This window comes from Papio anubis, chromosome 13, assembly GCF_008728515.1.
Source record: "Papio anubis isolate 15944 chromosome 13, Panubis1.0, whole genome shotgun sequence".
Taxonomy (NCBI): Eukaryota; Metazoa; Chordata; class Mammalia; order Primates; family Cercopithecidae; genus Papio; species Papio anubis.
This window is the reverse complement of record NC_044988.1, coordinates 91,451,471-91,471,694: the sequence shown is the minus strand read 5'-3', so window position 1 is coordinate 91,471,694 and position 20,224 is coordinate 91,451,471. Positions and strand designations below refer to the sequence as shown.

General features: G+C 56.9%; 1 protein-coding gene across 13 annotated transcripts in view; it reads right to left on the bottom strand.

Moving 5' to 3' along the window:
- Window positions 1-20,224, bottom strand: part of DAB2IP (DAB2 interacting protein) — a 216,341-nt gene that overhangs the window by 13,219 nt on the left and 182,898 nt on the right. For all 13 annotated transcript variants that reach the window (XM_021927191.2, XM_021927193.2, XM_021927195.2 and 10 more), the window contains 8 exons: window positions 15,128-15,281; window positions 13,328-13,426; window positions 11,889-12,443; window positions 8,672-8,816; window positions 8,443-8,587; window positions 5,590-5,826; window positions 3,691-3,892; window positions 1,577-1,755 (listed from right to left, as the gene is read on the bottom strand). In XM_021927191.2, the coding sequence (XP_021782883.2) occupies window positions 1,577-1,755; window positions 3,691-3,892; window positions 5,590-5,826; window positions 8,443-8,587; window positions 8,672-8,816; window positions 11,889-12,443; window positions 13,328-13,426; window positions 15,128-15,281 (1,716 nt within the window). The remainder of the gene's footprint in view (window positions 1-1,576; window positions 1,756-3,690; window positions 3,893-5,589; window positions 5,827-8,442; window positions 8,588-8,671; window positions 8,817-11,888; window positions 12,444-13,327; window positions 13,427-15,127; window positions 15,282-20,224) is intronic.

The window sequence follows — 20,224 nt, the reverse complement described above, 5'->3', positions numbered from 1 at the left end:
TATCCACGGATCCTGCATTGAGAACTCCAACTTCAGAGTCACTGGGTTCCCTCTGCCTCTTCCCTCTTGTTCCTAATCAGACTGGTAACTGAAGTGGGGGCCCGGTGAAACCTCCTCTTGCCCAGCCTCCTGCTGCCGCTCCCTTGTTTGACTGGCAGGCGGGGGCTGGAGTTCCTGGCAAAAACAAGGAATGAGAGCAGGCTCCATGGAGAGCATGACTCGGTGGGAGGGCTGCACTTGCCCTTGCCTCCTCCTCACTCTACGCTTTTCTCTGGCCTCTCCCTGGCCCCTCCCCAGAAGCTAGCTCCTTTGGAAGAAAGCATAACTGTGGTGGGGGCTGGGGGGGCTTTGGAGAGAAGAACGTGGGTGGGGGGAACTGAAGGCAGCAAGGACTTGGGGGGGTTGATATGGCTTGGAATGCGGAATGGGTTGGCTTAGCCTCAGATGGCAAGGAAGCGCCACTCCCTGAGATGGGCAGCAGCAGCCACTCGGGGCTGCAATGCTCATCGGCCTGGGAGAGCTGGCTAGAGCAGCAGATGAGCCAGGAAAGATGGAGAGCAGTGGGAACCTGGCTGCCCAGGCCACACGCCAGGTCAGTCTTTTCAGAACTCACGGGCCCGGCTGCCTCTCAGCCGCTCAAGGGCTGTCCACCGCACCCCCCACTTCAAACTCTCGGCCTGTGACTCTGCTTGGCTTCGCTTGGCACATTCACCGAACAGATCCAATGCAAGACTCAGCGGACCTGCATCTCTGGCCCCTCCTAGACTCCCCTAACCCCAGGTTCTTGATCTCAGCAGGTTCTTGATCTCAGCACCCTCCCCTGCTTAAAAGCCTGCCTTGCCACTGCCTCAGGGAGACCATACTCCCAACTCTGCTGCTGCAGCCACGGCCTCACATGCTGGGGTAAGAGGGATCCCCGGTGGGAGAGGGGAGAGTAGGGGTGCAGCAGAAATGCTTCACCATGAACTGAAAGAAATGTCCCTATTTTGACTTAAACAAGAACGTTTTGCCTTCCAATCTGCCTTGTGTGTGTCTTACTTAGGCAAAGCAGACCCCAGGACTGGGTCTCAGCAACACTTTATGTTTTCTGGGGTTCCCAGCCTCCAAGCCTGGCAGAGCCACCGAACTCCTATTGAAAACACCCCCAGGTAAACACCACTTCTGAAGATTCTGACTCAGGCTCAGGAAATACCAGGAACATGTGTATTTTTAACAAATATCAGGGGATCTGGAAATGCTGGGGGTTATTTGAGACAATTACTCTTTGACACATCATGTCTTTGCTTGTCCCTCTACCTAGAATGCCTTTTCCACCAATGGAAATGATACTTTTCTTAAAACATTAAAAAAGAAAGGAAAAGGAAAGAAAAAAACTATAGCATCATCTCCTCTAGGAAGGCTTCCCTGATTATTCCCAAATGGAGGTTCACCACTTAGGACCTGTACAACTCAAGTCTTGCCAGGTTTGTTTTATAAACACTAGGTAGGCATTCTCTTTCCTCATCTGAGATTACAGGTGGGCTGTGCCTAGTCTGCACACGCACCCACCACACCCAACATGCCTGGCAGCTCTTACCCGGAAAGATCATTCTCGATCACCATCTTCTGCAGCCCAGCTGAGATGCTGCTGCTGCCAGAGCCTGGTGTGGAGGCCAGGTCGTTGGTCCCTGGCAGCTGCCCACTACCTGGGGTGCTCAGCGCTGTGTGGACGTCCCTCAGGATCCGAGGCAGGGGTCCCAGTTTGGACACTATGCTCTGCAAAGGCACAGCAAGAGGCAGGTGTGACCTCCTGGGACCACACAGGTAGGCTATATGTGCTGCAGCCACTGTGGCTGAAAACCACCGCGGAGCCTGTCAGAAGTGCAGATCCCCACCTGCCACCAGTCAGAGCTGCTCGGTCTGGGAGGGGGGTGAGCCCAGGAATCGGTAAATCTACGTTTTTAACCAGCTCCCAGATATTTCTGGGGCAGAAGTAGGAGGCCCACAGGGGGAGATGCTGACCTAGTGCAAGCCTCTCCTTCAGTTTGCCCTGCCCTGGTGCCTCCGCAGAGAGGAAAGCACACATGGAATCCCAGCATTTCCATACCTCCACCTCTCCATCCAGAGGCTTCTGTGACAGCCCCTCTCACATCACCTACTCCATGGGATGGGCTGGGGCCTGACCCACTTTGGCACCTGAGCACCAGTGGAGATGGTCCAGGCACCCCCAGGTGCTGGTCAGGCAGAAGGCAGAGCCTGAACCCATCTGAACCTTGCTGGCACGCTTTAGAGGACTTGAGGGGCAGAGGATTCTAGGCTACGGGGACACTGCCTTCACCTGTTTATGCACAAGCTTCCACAGAGGTCACTGTGAGAAAACAAAGTGTGAAAACTCATGCAGGCAATAGAGCACACAATTGAGAGGCAAACAGTTGTGTTTCAAATCCCTGTTGCACCCTATCACCAGTGTGACAATACCAATCACCTTCCATTCTTCCCGCCTGGTTGTGCAGATATGTGGACAGCACAGGGGGAAGGTAAGTGGTGGCAGTGACAGTGACTGGTGTTGGCTGCAGCGCAGGGACCGGAACCCGTGGAAAGGAGGGTCTCGGCCCTCATTTCCATTTCTCCCTCCTGTGTCTCTCACAGCCAAAGGCAAGTGGATACAAATGAGCAAAAATGATGGCCTTTGATTGCAACAGCACCTATTTCTAGTGAAAAGTCAGGACTAACCTAAGTGTCCATCAACAGGGGACTGGTGAAATAAACAGCATTCATATGATGCAGTCATTAAAAAGCCCCTGGCGGTGGTGCAGATTGCACTGACAAGCAAAGAGGCCCACAATAGAGTGGTAAGAAACGCACACAGCAGCATACACAGTACGTTCTCGCTTTAAAACAAACTGAAAAAGGGAAAGAGCTCTATGTGTGTGCGCCTGCATGTTTGTGTGTGCTTACACATGCACAGATCGCGTCCAGGAGGCTGCATACCAGTGCTCTGAGCGGTCACCTCTAGGGAATGGGACCAGGAGGCATGAAGGGCCTTCCAGGCCAGTTTCAGCACCTTACAAAAGTAAGGTGGTCCCTTGGAGCCCTAGAAAGCAACAGATATTTGGGAAGAAGTTCCTGGTAGACCCAGCCCTTAAGTCCAAGAACTAATTGCTCACTATGTGGGCTGAGGCTGGGGGTCAGTGAAGTCTCAGGCTAGGGAGGGCTCACTTCAGGTGACTGCAGCAGTGTCAGAGGTTTCTAGGGAGTAACCTTGTCAACAGATGGTCAAGGGCAATCCTAGAAAGGTTTCCAACTTCCTGCTGGACAAGTGGAGGTACAGGGTCTTGAGTCATCTTCTTCATACAGGTGAATTCACGATCCAATTTTATTTCTCACATGCTCTGGCAGGCAGCACAGTGGCACTTGTCCACTAAAGGCTGAGTGCATGCGGAACACCCCAGCCCTAGTACCCAGAGTGGGGCTGCCTTGGCAGATACCGCTGAGTGAACACAGCATTTGCCCACAGAGAAAATGGGGCCCACAGATCCCCAGTGTGTTCTGACAGGACCTGGCCTGGAGCCCTGGGCTCCTGGTACGCAGTTAGCTCCTGATCATGCCACATGGGCAAATTCTCTGCCCTCCATGGTTACTCTGGAAGGGGGAACACTAAAAGACCGATGGTAGCTTTTGGCCCCACCTCCACCCCACAGCCACAGGCACCTGCTCCAGCTGGCTGATGGCCTCCCAGAGCAGTGAGTGCAGGCTGGAGAGCTCGCGGCCCAAGTCGATGTAGCCCTCGAAGCCAGCTGTGTTGGAGAGGGTCTCGGGGTTGGAGATCTCCAACAGAAAGCGCTGCATGTTGGTCCACTCATGCTCTAGGAACTGGTTCATGAAGGACATGTACTCCTCCTTGCTGCCGAATCTGGAGAGAGGGTAGCTGGGTGAGCACTCTGGGCCCAGGCAGGCCCTGCCCAGGAACTCCCTCCACTGGGACACCACCACCCGCTTTCCCCACTGTGGCCGGCTCCCACCCCACTCACTCCCCAAGTCAGCTGAATATGCTCTGACCGAGGTCACCAGGGCCCTCCTTGCTCATGGTAACAGTGACCCTTTTCTGAATCTTTTATTTCAGGACCTGGAATGTTCTGTGTCCCCCATACACTGCCTGTTAACAGTGTCCTTCTGCTTTTCCTCCAAGTTTCACTGTCCTGGTATGCAGATGATGCTCAATCCATGCTCAACCCAGGTCTCCCAGTGAGCTTTCAGACATGTATTAATATATGCGCAGGCACCTCCCCTGGGAGTCCCTCCTACTTAGCCTGGCCACGCGTGAAGTCATCACCATCACCCAAACCCATGCCCTCCTCCTGAGTTCCCTACCCTAAGTGGAGACCCCACTACCCATACAGATACCTGAGCCAGAACCTCTGGCAGTTGTCAACTCCTCCCTCTTCCTCGTTCCCAAATGGCATGGCCTGCTGATTTTGCCTTCTAATAACCCCTAACCTTGTCCCTTGTAGCCACTGCCTCCTGTACCCCCTCCCCTCCCTGCCAATTTTCTGCCATTGTTGCTAGAACCACAGCTATGCTCTCCTTTCAGGTCTTCTGGCTACCATCCTGCTCCCTGCAACCCATCTGCCCACTGCTGTCAGGGTGAGCTTTTCAGGGTCCAGAACAGAGGAAGGCCATCCTCTCTCTTGTTTAAAACTCTCTGGTGGCTCCCACAGCCCTGTCTGGCCTTCAGGTCCTTGCTGTCCTCTTAGGTCTCATTGCCAGGTTCTCCTGATCTGGCATAGCACATGGCCCTCCTTGGGATGTCCGGCCTCTGCTCCTCTTCCTTGAGATAATGAACGCCTCACCCTGACATGCAGTTGGGGGATCTTGTCACCCTAGAGGCTTTCCTGTCTCCTCTCCCAACAAGCTGAGAGCCTTTCTAAGAGGCTCATGTGTGTCTGTCACTGCTCCCCTGCTTATTCCACACATCTCCCTGGCTGAAGTACTGAGCGCTACCAGGGCTGATTCATCTTGGTACCGTCGGAGCCCAGTACATAGAGAGCCCCAGGATGGGGCTCAATCCATGCTTTGAGAATGAACAGCAGTGAGACGACCCAGCCCTTCTACTTCTGCCCACTTGCTCTAAGGATGCAGCCGAAAACACCAATAGTGCTTTATCAGCAAAGAAAGACATCCTGACAGCATGACACCAGGACAGTGGTGCCCAACCTGAGTGTCCAAGCACAGGGAATGGGTTAAGGAAATACGGGCCAGTTCCCCTTGGAGGAATATTAGTCATTTATTTCAAAACAGGGCTTAATGAATGCTAAGGGATATGTGAGAATCCTTATAATAATACATTAATTCAAAAAAGCAAAAGGAAAAAAGAAAGTCTCATGTTGCCACCTTAAGAAACATATCAAAATGACATATACCTTGAGTAGAAGGATAGAGTGTGGAGATTTTATTTTTTAAAAAGTGGGAAGGAGAGGGACTGAGGATGACAGTGACAAAACCAGGGCCTGTTTATGGTCTCTGCCCAGCTTGGGGGCAGAAACACCCCCAGGGCTTGCCCTGTGGATGCCAGCCCCGCCCACTCTGCCTGGTGAGGGAGGAGGCACTCACTTGGCAAAGTTGGCCAGGTTCTGGGTGACCTTGGCGATGAGGGTGAGGGTGCGGGCAGTGCGGTCATCGGGGTACTCCTGCAGCAAGTTGAAGAGTGAGGGCGACATGATGGCTGGGCAGAGGAAGCGCAGGAAGAGGGAGGCGCTGATGAGCCGCTCACTGATGTCCGGCCGGCCGCGGCTGCTGCACTCCTGCCTCCACGAGGCAAACACCTCTTTCAACTCCCGTGGGAAGACGCTGTGCAGGGACAGACAAGGGTGGGCTTGGCCATCAAGCAGGGGCCCAGGACAGGAGTGCACACAGCAGGAACCTGCATTCCAGCCTTGGCTCTACCCCACCAGCTGCGTGAGGTCAGCCCCACTGTCTGAGCTCTGAGGACACAGTTGTCTGGGGAGAGCAGTCAGTACAGGGCGGCTGAAGCAAGTGCCCAGGCAGCAGGAGGAATGGGGAGACCAGGTTCCCATCGGGCAGTGGGTTCTCAGCAAAGGGCCAGGCCGGTGGGATGGGAGGAGGCCTGAGGAGCTGGCTCTCCATCCTAACCGGAATTAACTGCCAAGGGCCAGTGCTGAACTGCCTATCCAGCTTCTGGTCTGGGCCCTCCCCACCTCTCCCCCAGTCTCTACTTCATTTTTCAACCCTAACAGCAGGCATCTGGGTCTAGGGGGAAGTGAGGAAAACAGGAATAGACCACTATTCCTTGGGTTCCCATCACTGGCTTTGAGACTTATTTCCTTTGCTTGAATGATGTCATAGGAATCTGGGATTTCCTACAAGCTCAGAAAGATCAACAAGATGGGACTACCCCTGAACACAGTGGGAGAACACAGCTCTCCATTCTCTAGATGGTGAGGGAAAGGGAGGTAGTGATTGCCCCAGGGTAATGGAGCGAGTGGGCAGAGATGGCCCTAGACAATGGGGCTCCTGGTTCTACTGGGCATCTTGGCCTGCCATGGTCAGGCCCACCTGGCCAACCTTTAAGTGGTTTTCCTATTTTTTTTCCCTAAAAGATACATCTCCCAGCCTGGGGCAGGCCAGGCCCCAGTGGTCCCTGAACTCAGTTTACACTTGGCTCTGCCATGACCTCAGGGTGATGTGACCAAGGCCCTAACCCTCCTGGAAGAATTCGGTTTTCTCTCCCTTAAACTGAGAAAAAGACCTGCCCTGTCAAGCTCACAGAGCCATCGTAAGGCTAAAACCCCAAGGCTACAATAGGCTTGAAGAACTTGAAATTTCTTCCCCCACAGGCCCAGCAGCCTGCTCAGCAGGCTCTCCCACAATGCATGCTGGCTGACCCATCAAGGGCACGCCTAGCGGGGAATGAAGGTGAGCCACCTTTAGCCGTGGCTCTCACAGTGCCTGGCACAGAACTGGACAGGGGGCAGGTGTTGAGTGGTGACATCTATCAATGGCCTTGTCCAGAATGGAGAGGTGCCTCTGACAAATGCCAGAAAGAGGAAATGGAAAATCACTGTCCACAAATGTTTTCCCTGAGTCACATGCCCAGCCCCCCTGGGAAGAGGGGGGAGCGGGGAGGGGGAAAGCATGGCCCAGCTGGGAGTGGGAAGTGTGTTCCCAGAGTTCAAGGCCCTATAGTTGCTCTCCACCCCAAGCCCAAGGGTGTGGAAAGCTGCGCATTTGTGGCCCATCTTGAGGTGCCCATTTGGCCCAGGTAAGCACCTTGTATAGCCCATGGGCAAAGGCCCTGGGTGCCCACCCTCCTGGCCTTGCCCATTTACCCCACCTTTTCTTGTCCTTGGGGAGCAGCAAACACTTCCCTGGCCCTCCTGTGTGCCCAGTCCTGAGCTGGTGGGCTCACCTGCCCCCAGGGTGCCCCAGCATTTGGAGGAAATGTTTCAGGCACAGGCACAACCCTATCCTGATGGGATCAGGGCTGCGACGGAGGGTAACCCAGGTGTGTGGCCTTGGAGCAGGAAAGGCAGGAGTGTATGCAGGTCAAGGTGCAGGTGAGTGAGAGGCACACCTAACAAGGAGTGAGGTAGGCCAGGGAGGGAGTGATGTCAGAAGAGGCTGCGGACAGAGGCTTGGGTGGGTGGGGGCTGTAAGCCCTGAGCTGGAGGGGAACACAGGTTAAACCTGGGCAGCTCCTCTGGGGTGAAAATGACCCCACTGCTTGGAATGACAGCAAAGCCCTCCCGGACAGTCCCATGTGCCACCACAGGAGGAGGCTGTACTCGGCACCAGGCTGGCTGGCCACCACACACATATACCACAAGAGCAAGCCGGTGGCTGTGAAGTCGGCCTTACCATAAGTTTCTCCGGGACTGATTCTGGCTCTGCTGAGGGGCCTGTCTCAGTAGCCCACCACTGCATGCCCTGCTGCTTTCTGGGGATGGCAGAGCCTGCAGACCCCGCTGTACTTCAGTCTAGTCCTTTCTCTTTATTCTCTAGTCCCAGCAAAAGGCCTGCCTGGGGTGCTCAGGCCCCCAGTGTGGCCCTGCTGGACCCCATCACAAGACTGTGACATGAGCACCTTAGCTCCCAGGGACAGGTGAGGAGCCTCAGATGAAGCCATCCACCCACCCCAACTGGGGGCCCGTACAGGGCCTGTCAGTCTCACTCTCGCTGCAGCCCAAGCACCCACAACAGCCCCCAGCACATGAAGGGTGCTCCCTTATCACCAGAAACGGCGGACTGGTATGTCCAGGTTCTTTTCACCACCAAGCCACTGCAATGTGCTAAATGCTGCCTCACCTGAGAGCTCAAAAGGGACTAGGCCAGGGGACTGGCAAGTCAGTACAACTCAGGGGCCAGGCAGCACCGGGCACACTGTGGGTGCCAGACACTGAAGGATGGGGAAGGTGACAGGGTGGGAGACCTGGGCGCTGCACTGACCAGTAGGAGTTGATGATCTTGCAGAAGGCCAGCTCGCAGCACATCTTGAGGTTGCCCTGGTGCTCTGGGAGGTCAGCGGCCGAGCACTTGCTGGGATCCACCTCGCAGTTCTCATCTGACTCGTACAGTGCTTTGATGAACTCACCTATGGCCAAGTGGGCAGGGAGTGGGGAGTGAGGACCTGGCGGGCCCTGCCCACCCTCTGCCCCGCTGCTGGCCCACTTCCTACCTAGGGCGTCCTGCAGGTACTTCTGGCCCACTAGCTTGAGGTACTCCTCGATGGCCTTGGTGGCCAGTGTGTTCTCCCGGAAGATGAGGTGCTCGTTGTCCCCACAGCGGTCCACCTCTGACATCATCAGGTCTGTCAGGAAGTCCTGAGGAGGCAGGAGGTGGGGAGAGCAGGACCTGAGCTGGCCTGGCATGGAGGGTCCTAGGATTCCAGACCTAGCCAGAGAAGCCCTGGCATTTTGAGGCTGCTCCATCACCAAGCTGCAGGGGTCCCCAGGAGGAACAGTGTGCCCACCTTTAGGGGCTGCTGGGGAGTGTGGGCAGGGCAGGGGCCCCCAGCCAAGGTAGGAGCCTAGAACTGGTGACAGTAGAGCCGGGTCTACGGATGGAGGCAGCCTGAACAAGTGCATGCCACATGGAGCCACAATCCCCCACAAAATGAGAATGGACTCATTTCCATGTATAGCCCTAATCAGGCCTGGCCTGGCGACCACAGCAGGACTCGCCTCTCCCCCCAGCATCAGTGCCAAAGAGGACAAATGAGGCTGCCCTGTCTCATGGTCAAAATGGTCACCAGTATCCACCTGTGACTCGGGTGGGGGCTCCCACACCGGACACAGATGCCTTCTGTGCAGTCCCACTGCCCGGGGAGGTCATGAGCCACCATGCTCAGGCAGGTGAGAGCATGAACTGATGTGCAACTGGCTGGAGAGGGAAGGTGGAGGCGCCACTGCCCACCTGGCAATCCGGGGTAGCAGCCCCTGGCCCATCAGGTCCCACACAAAGTGTTGTGGGAAAACTCCAGCATAGGAGCCCGAACCCACACCTTCCCCCGACTCTAGCAACCATGCGGATGCTAACTATCTCCCTCAGGAGTCCCTACCTCCTTGTACTTACAACCAACCTGTGGCTTGGTGGAGGGGAAGAAGATAGGAAAAACTGTCAGAGTTTCGAGGGAGGGTGACAGTCAGGGCAGGGGGCCACCTAGCACAGAGCCTGCAAGGCACCCAGCGGGGGTGGACCCAGGCATCTGTGCTCAAGAAATACCTCACTCTGACATGCACGAGTGGGGTCCTTTAAAACAGAACTGAGATCTAGACACAGGAACCCAGGCTGCACAGCAGAGGCACAGAGAGACAGCAGGGGCCAAGGGGAAGCTGTCGTTGGCTTCCTGGGGATCATGTGGCCTGAGGACCCCTTCCTGACCAACAGGCGACCTCCAGGGTCGCATTCTCTGAATACACTGAAGCAGGGGTCAGAGCTGCATCTCCCCTGGGGCTCCCACTCAGGACCACAGCTTTCCTGAACTCCTGCAATGAGAGTCGGGCCCCAGTGCTGGGATGAGAACCTCCTGAGAGCCAGGACCCAGTAAGGGGGAAACCAATGCACACACAGCAGGAAAATGACTTGTCCATAGCCACACAGCCACCTGGGGCCAGATTTGGTCCAAGTCCCTTGCTTTCCAGACCCCATTACTCCTCTAGTCATGGAGAGGGAAGAGGGGCTAGTTCCCAAGTATTCCAGAGCTGGGGGCTCAGGTGCCTGTCACCCCAGGAGCACAAGTTACTTTCCATCTTTCTATCTACTCCTCTGCAACCCCACTGAGGGCCTCTGGGGTTGGCTGCGGCCCTGGCTTCATCTCCCTCCACAATGAGCACCTGGACGCACCTATCATCTCAGGCTGCTTCAGGGAGGAATCCGCTTCCCAGAACAGGCCAGCCCCAGCCCAGCCCTGGAGACCAGGTACTGAAACATCAGACACAACTGCAGAAAAGGCTCCAGCCTCTGCAGCTGTCCTCACTCCCTCTCTGGTGCCCATGGGTCCTTGATTCATTCCATTTCCCAGCATACGTCTCCTGTGTTGACCAGCACATTAAGGATGGGGCAGCCAGAGCTGGCCCAACGTGCAGCCTAGCCAGTCAAGTCTGAAGGCTGGAGGAGAAGGTGAGGGAGGAGGTAGTCGAGCACTATAGAGGAAAACTGCTCCCCATCGCAGGTCCATGGGGAGGAGGTCCCCGCCCCAGCCCTGCACTTGCAGCATACAGCAAGTCCAAGAGGGAGGGGTGCTGCAGAGGGTTCTCACTGCAGAGGCTGCTGAGGCTTCCAGCCATGGCCTCCCCTTCCAGAACCTCTAGGAACAGGTGAGAGGGTGAGGAACCTCCACGAGTCTTGTGCCCTGGACTCTGCCCTGGGGTACCTGGGGCATGGCTCCCAACTGTGCCTCCCCGACCTAGGGCTAAGAGCCTAGGACTTTGACACAGGGCGCCCCTCAGCCACCTGTCACTTGGCTCACAACACGCCACTGTCCAGAGGGCAGAGGCCCTAGTCCTTAGCCCGGCACCAGGGTCCATCCACGCTGCAGAGGCCTCAAGTCCAGCCCGTTTCCCACCCTCTCTGGGCAGCTTCCTGAATGGCAGGTGGCAAATGTAAAGAAAGAAGGTTGCCTTCGAGGCCCACAGACCATGCTCTACTGCCTTCCTAGGGCCATCCTGGTCCAGGAGCCCATTTGTCCCCAAACCAGGTAGGTGGGGCTGAGGCATGGCTTGCATGTGGGCTGCTGGGCCCATCTTCGAGAGCAAAAGGTGAAAGGAGTTATAGGGACAGATACTGGGCACCTCTGGCCCTGAACTACGGCTTGCCTGGGTGGGTCTCAGATTCCCGCTTCTGTGAGGTTCTGCGGTGGGGCTGGCTAACCCTGAAATGGTACAATTTTGACTGCGTCTGTGTGAGAATCTGTGTGTCTGGATGAGAGTGTGGGGTGAGGTGGAGCTGTGATGGAGACTCATCTGTGCATCCTGCTGGGGAGGTCTGCCGAACTCCATACCTCACAGGGGATGTGTGTTTGGCTCACTGGGGCTGGTGGCATTGTGGGACCTGTATGCTGGGACAGCCAGCCACCCGGCCTGTTCCCCTGGAGCCTCAGGGGGTCAGTCCTCTGCAGTAGTGGTAGAAGGCACCTCAACCCAAGCCCACTACCTCACTACCAGCTGCAATCCCATCTGCTAGTTCCACACAGGCCTCAGTGATCAGCTCCAGCCACAGAGCAGGAGTACAAAACGCCCAGCCCACAACAGAACTCCTGGGTTTAGGGAACCCATCTGGTAGTGACTGGTGCCTCCAAGGCCTTTGTTAGGCCTGAAATGTACGGATGTGGGGAAGGGCAGGTAACCCAGCACTGTCGCCCAGCCTGTGTCAGGAGCTGAGGGGCCTGCACGCACCTTCACCTTGCCCGTGCTCTGCAGGATGTGCACCAGGGCAGATGCCATCTCCTCCTTGGTCTTGGCACTGAGGATGGGCTCGAGGGCTGCACACAGCCCCAGGTAGTGGTTGGTGATGTGCTCAGCGAACTCTTTGTACATCTCCATGGGCAGGATGGTGATGGTTTGGTAGCGCGCCTTGATGCGGATCATGGGCCCAGGACCCTTGCCGCCCTTGGGGTTGGGCGTCACCACCGGGTACCACTTCTCCACGAACTGCCGCCCGGCCACCGAGGCAGCAGGCAGGCTCACCAAGCCCAGGTAACTGTTGCGCTCCTTCTTCTTCTTCTTGTCGGTCTCCCGGTACAGGTGGACAGTGACTGTGCGCAGGGGTGGCAGGTTGTGGAACTCGAAGTGCTCGCCCCAGAAAACATTGTCCGTCTTGAGCTTGCCCGTGGTGCGGGCGTAGAGCACATCATCCAGGCACAGCTCACACAGGTACTTCTTCTTGGCTGGCAGGTCCTTGGCCTCAATCACCCACAGCTTCAGGATGTGTTCCACACGCCGGCTGTTGTCCTGTATGTGCACGGGAGTCCGGGGTGGTCAGCTGGGGATGCCACATGTAACCCCCAACCAGCCCAGAGCCTGAGAAAGCCTCAGACCCAGGAGGAGCTCTGAAGGTGGAGGCGGCAGTGGGCGCCTAGACCCTGAGTCAGGATGAGGCGGGGCTGATGGACAAGGGCTGGATCTCTGGTCGACCTCACATAAGCTCACTCACCTTGGGCAAGTGACTTAACTGGAGCCTTGGGTTGCTTGTGTATAAAACAGGACTAAGGTAAACCCTCATCTCATAGAGGGCGAGACCGAGAGAGGCCAGCACAACGCCTGGCACATCACAGGCTACGCCATTATTAACTCTTCCTTAATTTGCTGGTCAGTACTGTAACTTAAGAGATGTCTACGGTGACCAGGACTTGGTCAGGCCCTCAAGTCGGCTAGGGAGACAGATACAGAAGCAGGGATTACAGTGGGGGCTCCCAGGACCTCACGGGGGAGCCCAGGGGCAGTGGGAACACAGAGGACACCAGCCTGGGAGAGGGGTCCTCACCTGGAGGAGGGGCAGACACCTAAGCTGGAATGGGAAGATGAGCAGAAGTCGGCCAGGGCCTGGGGAGTAGGGACAAGGAATTCCAGCAGAAGGACCCCAGGGTCCAGCACTCATTTCCCCAGCCCAGACTCAATGTGTAGTTTAGAAAACAGAGGCACACAGCACCTGTCTCAACCTGGCAAATTCAAACATCTTTCAGAGTCCACCAATATTGTCCACTCGGGTCCTGCCTCCATGCAGGCTGACCGCCCCCAATCCCAGCCCACATCACAGAGATTGTCTCTCTCTTGCTTCCTCATATCTGAGCCTACCTTCAATCCCCCATGCTTTGGTGAGAGGGGTGCAGGCTTACCTTGTTGGGGTGCACTGCTCGCCGCAGGTTCTCCATCCACTTATCCCGCTCAGCTGCAGAACGGCAGGAAAAGCACTTGCTTCCTGATGACGTCGTCACCTGTGGAGAGCAAGCAAGACAGTGTTACGAGGGAAGGGACCACAGCAAGGGCAGGCAGTGATGGAAGAAGACCTTGGAGGCTCAGGGGACTCTGGCCATCAGGTCTGCATCACAGCTACAGGAAGCAGCCAGGACAAGGCTCACATGACCCTTCTACTTCATGTTTTGCAGGTGGTACACGGAGACCCACTGTCCCAGGGCAAGTCAGCAGCCATAGAATGGCCCTGTCCTGCACCAGTGGGCTCCTCACTCGTCCCTCAGTGCCCTCTGTCCAATAGGAAAACATCTTCCTAACTCTAACCTCCCTCTCCCTGAGATAGAAAGAGGGAAGGAACGAAGACCTCGCCCAGGTCAGAGGGCAATGCTTAACCCAAGCGCACTTTCCCTAAAGGTGGAACCACAAGAACCAAGGAGACAACCAAAGAATCCCCTCAGTCCTCAGCTGACAACTCTGAGGGTTCTTTCCATCAAGCAACAGTGACAACAATGGTAATATAAGTCTGGTATTTTTCATGCCGGACCAGAGAAATGAGACTTGGACTGTTTGGATGTGCCAGGCCCTAGGGTCCCCGGTCCCTGACCCTTCTCCTCCCCTCCCTGTCTGACTCTCACTCCTCCTCTGGTCCAGCTTAGACATCTATTCCAGGTAAGGGAGCGAGTACGGGCAATTCCTGCTATGTGTTCCCACTGCCCCCAGCAGCAGACCCAGGGCTCCGCAGGGGAAGCACGCTCTTCACTCAGCATTTGAGGGCCTGCACCTTCCGCAGCACCCCCTGCTGTGAACCAGCAGACAGGGCCATCTTCACCCTATCCCTGGCAAGGATGTCAGAGCCCAGATCAAGCCCGGTTTGGCCAGGAGTCCTGAACCAGAAATGGGCCCTAGTGGGCACAGGGTATGGGGCAGGTGCCAGGCACCACTCTGTTTTTTCCCCCAGGCTGGGGGTGCCAGGAGATTGTCACACTAGTCCCCAAGTGGCTGCTTTTCATTACCAGGCTCATTCCTCTACCAGAGAGCTCTCCTAGTTATACATGATTATTGGGGGTAGGAATCTTCCCAGAAACTGGTAGGAAGCAATATAACTGGAGAAGTAATTAGAACACCTGCAACAATAGTAACCCTGCTCCCGGCTTGGTCTCAGTCTTGCTGTGTGACCTCTGATGTCTTCATGCCTCCTCTGGGCCTCAGATCCCCCATTTCCTATGAGGGACTAGACAGGTCATCCCCAGGTGGGTCACTGGCTCTCTGCATTGAAACCTCAGGTCGCAGAATGCCAGGGCAGGAAAGATGTGGGCTCTCATTGTTCACAAGCGGGAAACAGGCCCGTACAAGAGGAGACTCTCTGCTATCCACACTGCATTTGGGATATGAGCAGGCTCTAAGACATGGGCTCTGGTGCTTAAGAAATTCAGGCTTTTCCCCTACTCCCTGTCACCCACTGGGGGCCCCAGCAACTTCATGCTAGCATGGAGAACAGGTGCTGGCCCATTTCCAGAGAGCTCAGAGAGTAGGAAGGACAGCCCCTGCCCCAGCTCCACCTGGTCTCTTAGGAGCTGAAAGCTATCGGTAAATACGAGCCACTCTCCCCAAGACCCTGGCCCCTGCTGAGGCCACAGCAGACTGTACTCCAGGAGGATGTGGAGGAGACCAAACAGGCCAGGAGAGGATGGGGTGTCCAACCCAAGCCCTGCGATGGGACCCACCTCGAAGCAGTAGTCCTGGCCAAGGATGCTGCTGTGCACGGGTTTGATGACCACCTCTTCCTCCATGCTGAGGTCCAGCGCCTCCACCGCACTGCTGGGGCTGAGCAGGGACTCGTGGGAGCGAGACTCCTTCAGCCTTGGCATCAGATGGGACCTGGGGTGGCAGTAGGTGTGTCAGGCTGGGCCCCCGCAGCCCAGGTCAAGCTGGTTGCCACGTCCCGCCCATCTGCCCCGGCCCTGCCCCTTCCAGCAGGCAGCCACTCCTCTCCACTCTCTCTCCTTTCTGTCTTAAGACAGATTTGGGGGCAGGGCTGTCACAGAGACCAGTGGGAACCTCCTCCCCACTGCAGGAGTCTGGCTGGGGGCTCAGCCTCTCAGAGAGCAAGAAGGTGAGATCAAGGGGCCACTCCGGGGTTAATATTAGCAAGTGAGCCTGCGGGGTAAGGGCCAGCTTGGCTCCTGAGCAGTCTCAGAGACCAAGGAAAGCCCACCTGATCCAGGCAGTTGTGGGTCCTTTCCCGTTTCCCCTCTCTTTTGCACTGGTCCCTGTCCAAGACTGAGCAGTCACTCTGTCCCAACATTTATCCAGTATACCACTGCCAACAGCCCTTCCTCATACACTGTCCCACACCACCAGCCCCACACAAGCGAGAGCCACAGGGACCCTGCTGCTCCCATATTACAGATGAGGACAGCAAGGCAAGGCGAGGCGAGTCTTGAAGCAGAAGAGATGCAGCAGTCTCTGCACAGTACCCAAGACACACACTCCATCGGGGTCCACATACTCAGGGCCCGGGTCAGTAGCTCCGACAGGCACAAAGAGCACAGGACTGATGCCACCTGGCACCCAAATGCAGACCAGACCTGGGTCCACTACTCCCCTGCTGTGTGGCCCTGGGGAAATCGTTCCGCCGAGCCTGTTTCCTCAATGCATCACATGGAAAGCACCACAGACGATACCTGCTCCAGGGTCAGGTAAAATCTCTCCAAAGTCAGCAGCACAGAGCAGTGTCCTCCTACAGCCCCCAGCCGCCATGGTGGGGCAGAGGAAAAGCGGGAGGATAGGCTGGGCCTGCTAAGACCACCTCCGGTGCAGAAGCTGAACCCTGCTTGTGTCCAGGGCTCAAACCCTGGGGTTGGTGAAAAACCTACTCCAGGCTTAGCCCACACGGACCTCCTACCCCCAACGCCCTATGCCCTTTGGCTCCTGGCTCCAATGGTCCAAGTGCTCAGTCCATCATTCTCTCCCTGCCTCACCAAACCAAGACCCCTACGTTGGGACATGCTGAGACTTGGCCCCTGACCTTGAGGGGCTCACAACCGGGCAGAGCCATGAGACACTTCCCTGTAGGGTGTATACCCTGTATACTCATTTCTGCAACTGCCCTGGGTCAGTGGGCTGAGCCTATTCCATGGGCACTTGAGAACCCAGAGGTGAGCAGGAAGAGCCCTGCTCAGAGGGACTCAGGCTGACAGTGGCCACCCTCCCACCCCAAGCTCCACACCTCCATGGCAACAGCCCTCTGAGCATAAGAGCCCTCCCCAACATGGAGTCCCATGCTAGATGCCATAAGGAGTCAGAGTTGAGGGAATCCTAATCCTTAGATACCCCACAGAGGCCAGCCCAGGAGCCCCAGTCAACCGGCTCCCTTTGACTCTTCACGCCCAGCATGAAGCTGGCCTCTGAAAGCAGAGGGAATGGGCAGAGCCAGAGGAAAACTGTGAGACAAGTTCAAGACAGGGGGAACCCTCCCCAACTCCTACGACGACTCCCACCTGGGGCTTCCTGTTGCGGCCTAAGCCCGTGGGCAAGCCCAGCATGTGCCTCTACTCCTCTGAGGCGCTCTCCCTGCGAGGCCCAGTTCACAAAGGGGCACTGTGGCCTACCTGCCACGCCACACCGCCACACCACTGTGTTGGAACAGGCCTCTTCTCCTGATAATCCCTCAAGGCCTTGCTCGAGCAGCCTGGCCTCCTCCCCATCATGGCAATGACCAATGCCGTGGGCGGGCCTGCCCTCCCTGGGCTGAGATTCCACCTGAGTCACCCACCTCCGAGGGCGAACTCCAGGCCTCCCTCCCACCTGGGGCTTCATACCTCAGTGGAAGAGATGCTCTGCCTGATAGTAGGGAAGTCACCCTGGCTGGGAACGGCTGGGACCCATAGCCCCATAGGCCTGACGTCTGGAACCCAAAACCCAGCCCACAGGTTGGGATTGGGCTGCTTTCTGGCCCAGATTGGAAAATCTCTGCCAGGTAAGGATGCTGGAAGCTAGGGAGGGTGAGGTAGGGACCAAGGAAGTACAGAGCGGGGAGCTGGTGAGCTGAAGCCGCCTCCTGCCTGGGGCGCATGGATGAGCTGGCTGTGAAGAGGAAAGGCGAGGCATGCTTCAGCAGGCTGGACCTGCCCAGGGAAACCCAAGGAGACCCTGGTCCTGCAACCCCAGGAGCCCAGCAGGCCCAGGCCAGACCCCAAAACAGCCAGATCCTGGAGTCTGTGGTTGCAGAGCCCTCCTCTTCCTTCCCCACCATCCTGTCCCACAAGCATGCTCTGGCTGACCTGGAAAGGATCCTGGCAGAAGAGAGGGCTGGGGGGAAGCTCAAGGCCCTTAAGACACCTTGGACTGGCCCAGCCTACCTGGGCAGCCCTGACCCTCCCCACTTCCCTGGAGGCTTCTCCACGAGGTGGGATGTAGAGCAGAGGCTGCATCCATCCCTGCAGCCCAAGCTCTCTGGGGGGAAGAGGAATAGGGGCAGGGCAGGCCCAGGGAGGCCCAAGTGGTTCCCACAAGGTCTCCCAGGCTACTCCTTCCTGGATAGTACAGCAAGTAGGTGGTGGAGGCGGGGCCAGTGGACCTGTACCTCTCTCACTCACGTTCCTATGTATTTCCTTCCTGACCAGCCTGGAGTCTACAGGCCCTGACACACAGTATCCTCGGTCCCTCCCTCATCTGGGCCCAGAGGGAGCTGGTCTGCTGTGACCCTGCCAGGGTGTGCCCATGGTGGTAGCTGATAAGATGAGGGGGCTCAGGAAGGAAAAATGGCCATTTGGTCACTTCCTGAACCCAGCAGGACCAATTCAAGGCCCAAGAACCGCCTCTCTGGGAAGCCAGCCCTGTCCTGTGTCTGCAGCAGTGCCTGGCCACTTTACGGCCCCATCAGCCACCCAAGTCAGGCTTTTCCCCTCCCCTGGCTTCATCCCATGCTGGCATTGTTGGGCCACTTCCTTTTTCACCTCCAGCCTCTGCCCTGCCAGGCTCGGGAAGCAGCACATCAGAGACAGGCAGAAGATGGGTAGTAAAGACTGCCCAGGCTCCAAAGGGGCAGGGGTAGGCGCAGCTTCCCTACCTGGGATGCTCAGGTGAAAGGAGGTGAGCAGGCACTGGTCTCTACCTTGCTCCCATTCTACTCCCAGGAAGGGATGCTCGTAGGCACCCACCTCTAGCCAGCACAGGGTGAGCGCCCTGCTGGTCACCTGCACATCCCTTTTTTCATATTTCAACTACACACAGCTCTGCCAGGAGTATTCATCTACCCATTTTACAGAAAGGTATGACAGGGTCAGAGAGGAGCAGTTACTTAAGCCGCCCAAGGCCCCCTGCTGGGATGAGAACCAGGTCAGTCCAGGAGTCATGCCCACAGCTGCCCTATGTGGTGTGGTATCTGGGGGCTGATGCCCCTGTATTCAGGGCTGGGTCCCCCAGCCCTGGGTCCAGTCCCTCTCTGCTGCCCAAGGCTGGGGGTGGAAGAGAAGGTGGCCCAATTGCATGGCCCACGGCATCCTTCCGACCCTGTGCCCAGCTCATTCTCATGATGTCTTTCCCCTCTGACCTCCTGTGGTCCTTGGAGGCTAGAGCTTTGGTCCCCTAGGCGAGGTGGCACCAAGGAAGGCAAAAGGCCTTCACATGGGGATTCCACCCCTACAAATCACTTCCATGGCCCAGGTCTGAGCTACTTCTTACAACAACCCTGCCAGGATGTTGCATGTCCACTACATACAGAAGCAGGTCTCAAACCAGGGCGTGGGCTGCACACTGCCTGCCTCTCACCAGGGCAGAGCTGGCATCCCCAGGCCAGGCTTACTCTGGGTCATGCGTCACATGAACCACTGTACAAGTCACCTCACAGAATCTCCACGAGCCCAAGAGGCAGATGTTGACCTCACCCTGCTTTACAGGGGAGAAACTGAGGCCTGCCATGGAGGGCAAGAGATGTGCCCAGCATCCCATCTTTGCTCTAGTGTTGCTGCCACACCCAAACCTTTTGGGTCCATTTCCTCAACTGAAAAAGGAGGAAGGAGGCTTGCTTCACCCAGAAAACACTGGCAGCCAGCACACACTGAAAGTGCTGTGAAGACAGCGCCTTCAGGGGGAGGTATTTCCCAGTCCTTTGAGTTGAGGGGGTGAAGGGATCCCCTCTTGAGACCACACGGGATTCAATGCCAGCCCCAGAACTTGGCACTCTGAGCCACTGGCTGGCATCTACCTGCCTGCCCCACCTGACCAGGCCCACTCTTGCAGCGGCCTGCCTGCTGGGACCCTCCATTCCAGGAAGCGGGAGTTTCAGGCAGGGCCCCAGGCATATGCTGTCCTTCCCCTTTTCTATCCAACCTTCAACATCTAGCTTCAGTGCCCCTTCTTCCCTGAAGCCTTCCTGGACTCCCTGGGCAGACAGCCATATCCAGGCTGTGCTGGGAAGGTCTGTCACAGAACTGTCTCCTTGTCAGGCAGTGGGTTCCTGGTGGGTAGGGTTGGGTCTGGCTGGCTCCAAGGTCCAGAGCCTTAAGAGTTCCTGGACCAAAACCCCAATACGCCAGCAGCCAAGGTCAGCTAAGCTCAGAGGGAACGGGAGGTCAGCGGGGACAAGGACAGTCCTCCCTCAGCCTGCAAACCCTGGTGACGTGGTTGTTCCCTCGGAGGAGGGACAAAGAAGGCCTGAGGGTGGGTCGTCAGGGCAGCTGCCTGTCCAAGGCCAAGTCCCAAGAGCAGCATTCCAATGTTCATTCCAGAGTCTCCGGGAAATGCCCCTGCCCTCGCTCTGTCCAATTATGGGCCGCTTCCCCCATCCCTCTCAAGGTTAGGAGGCTCATCCTACCCTC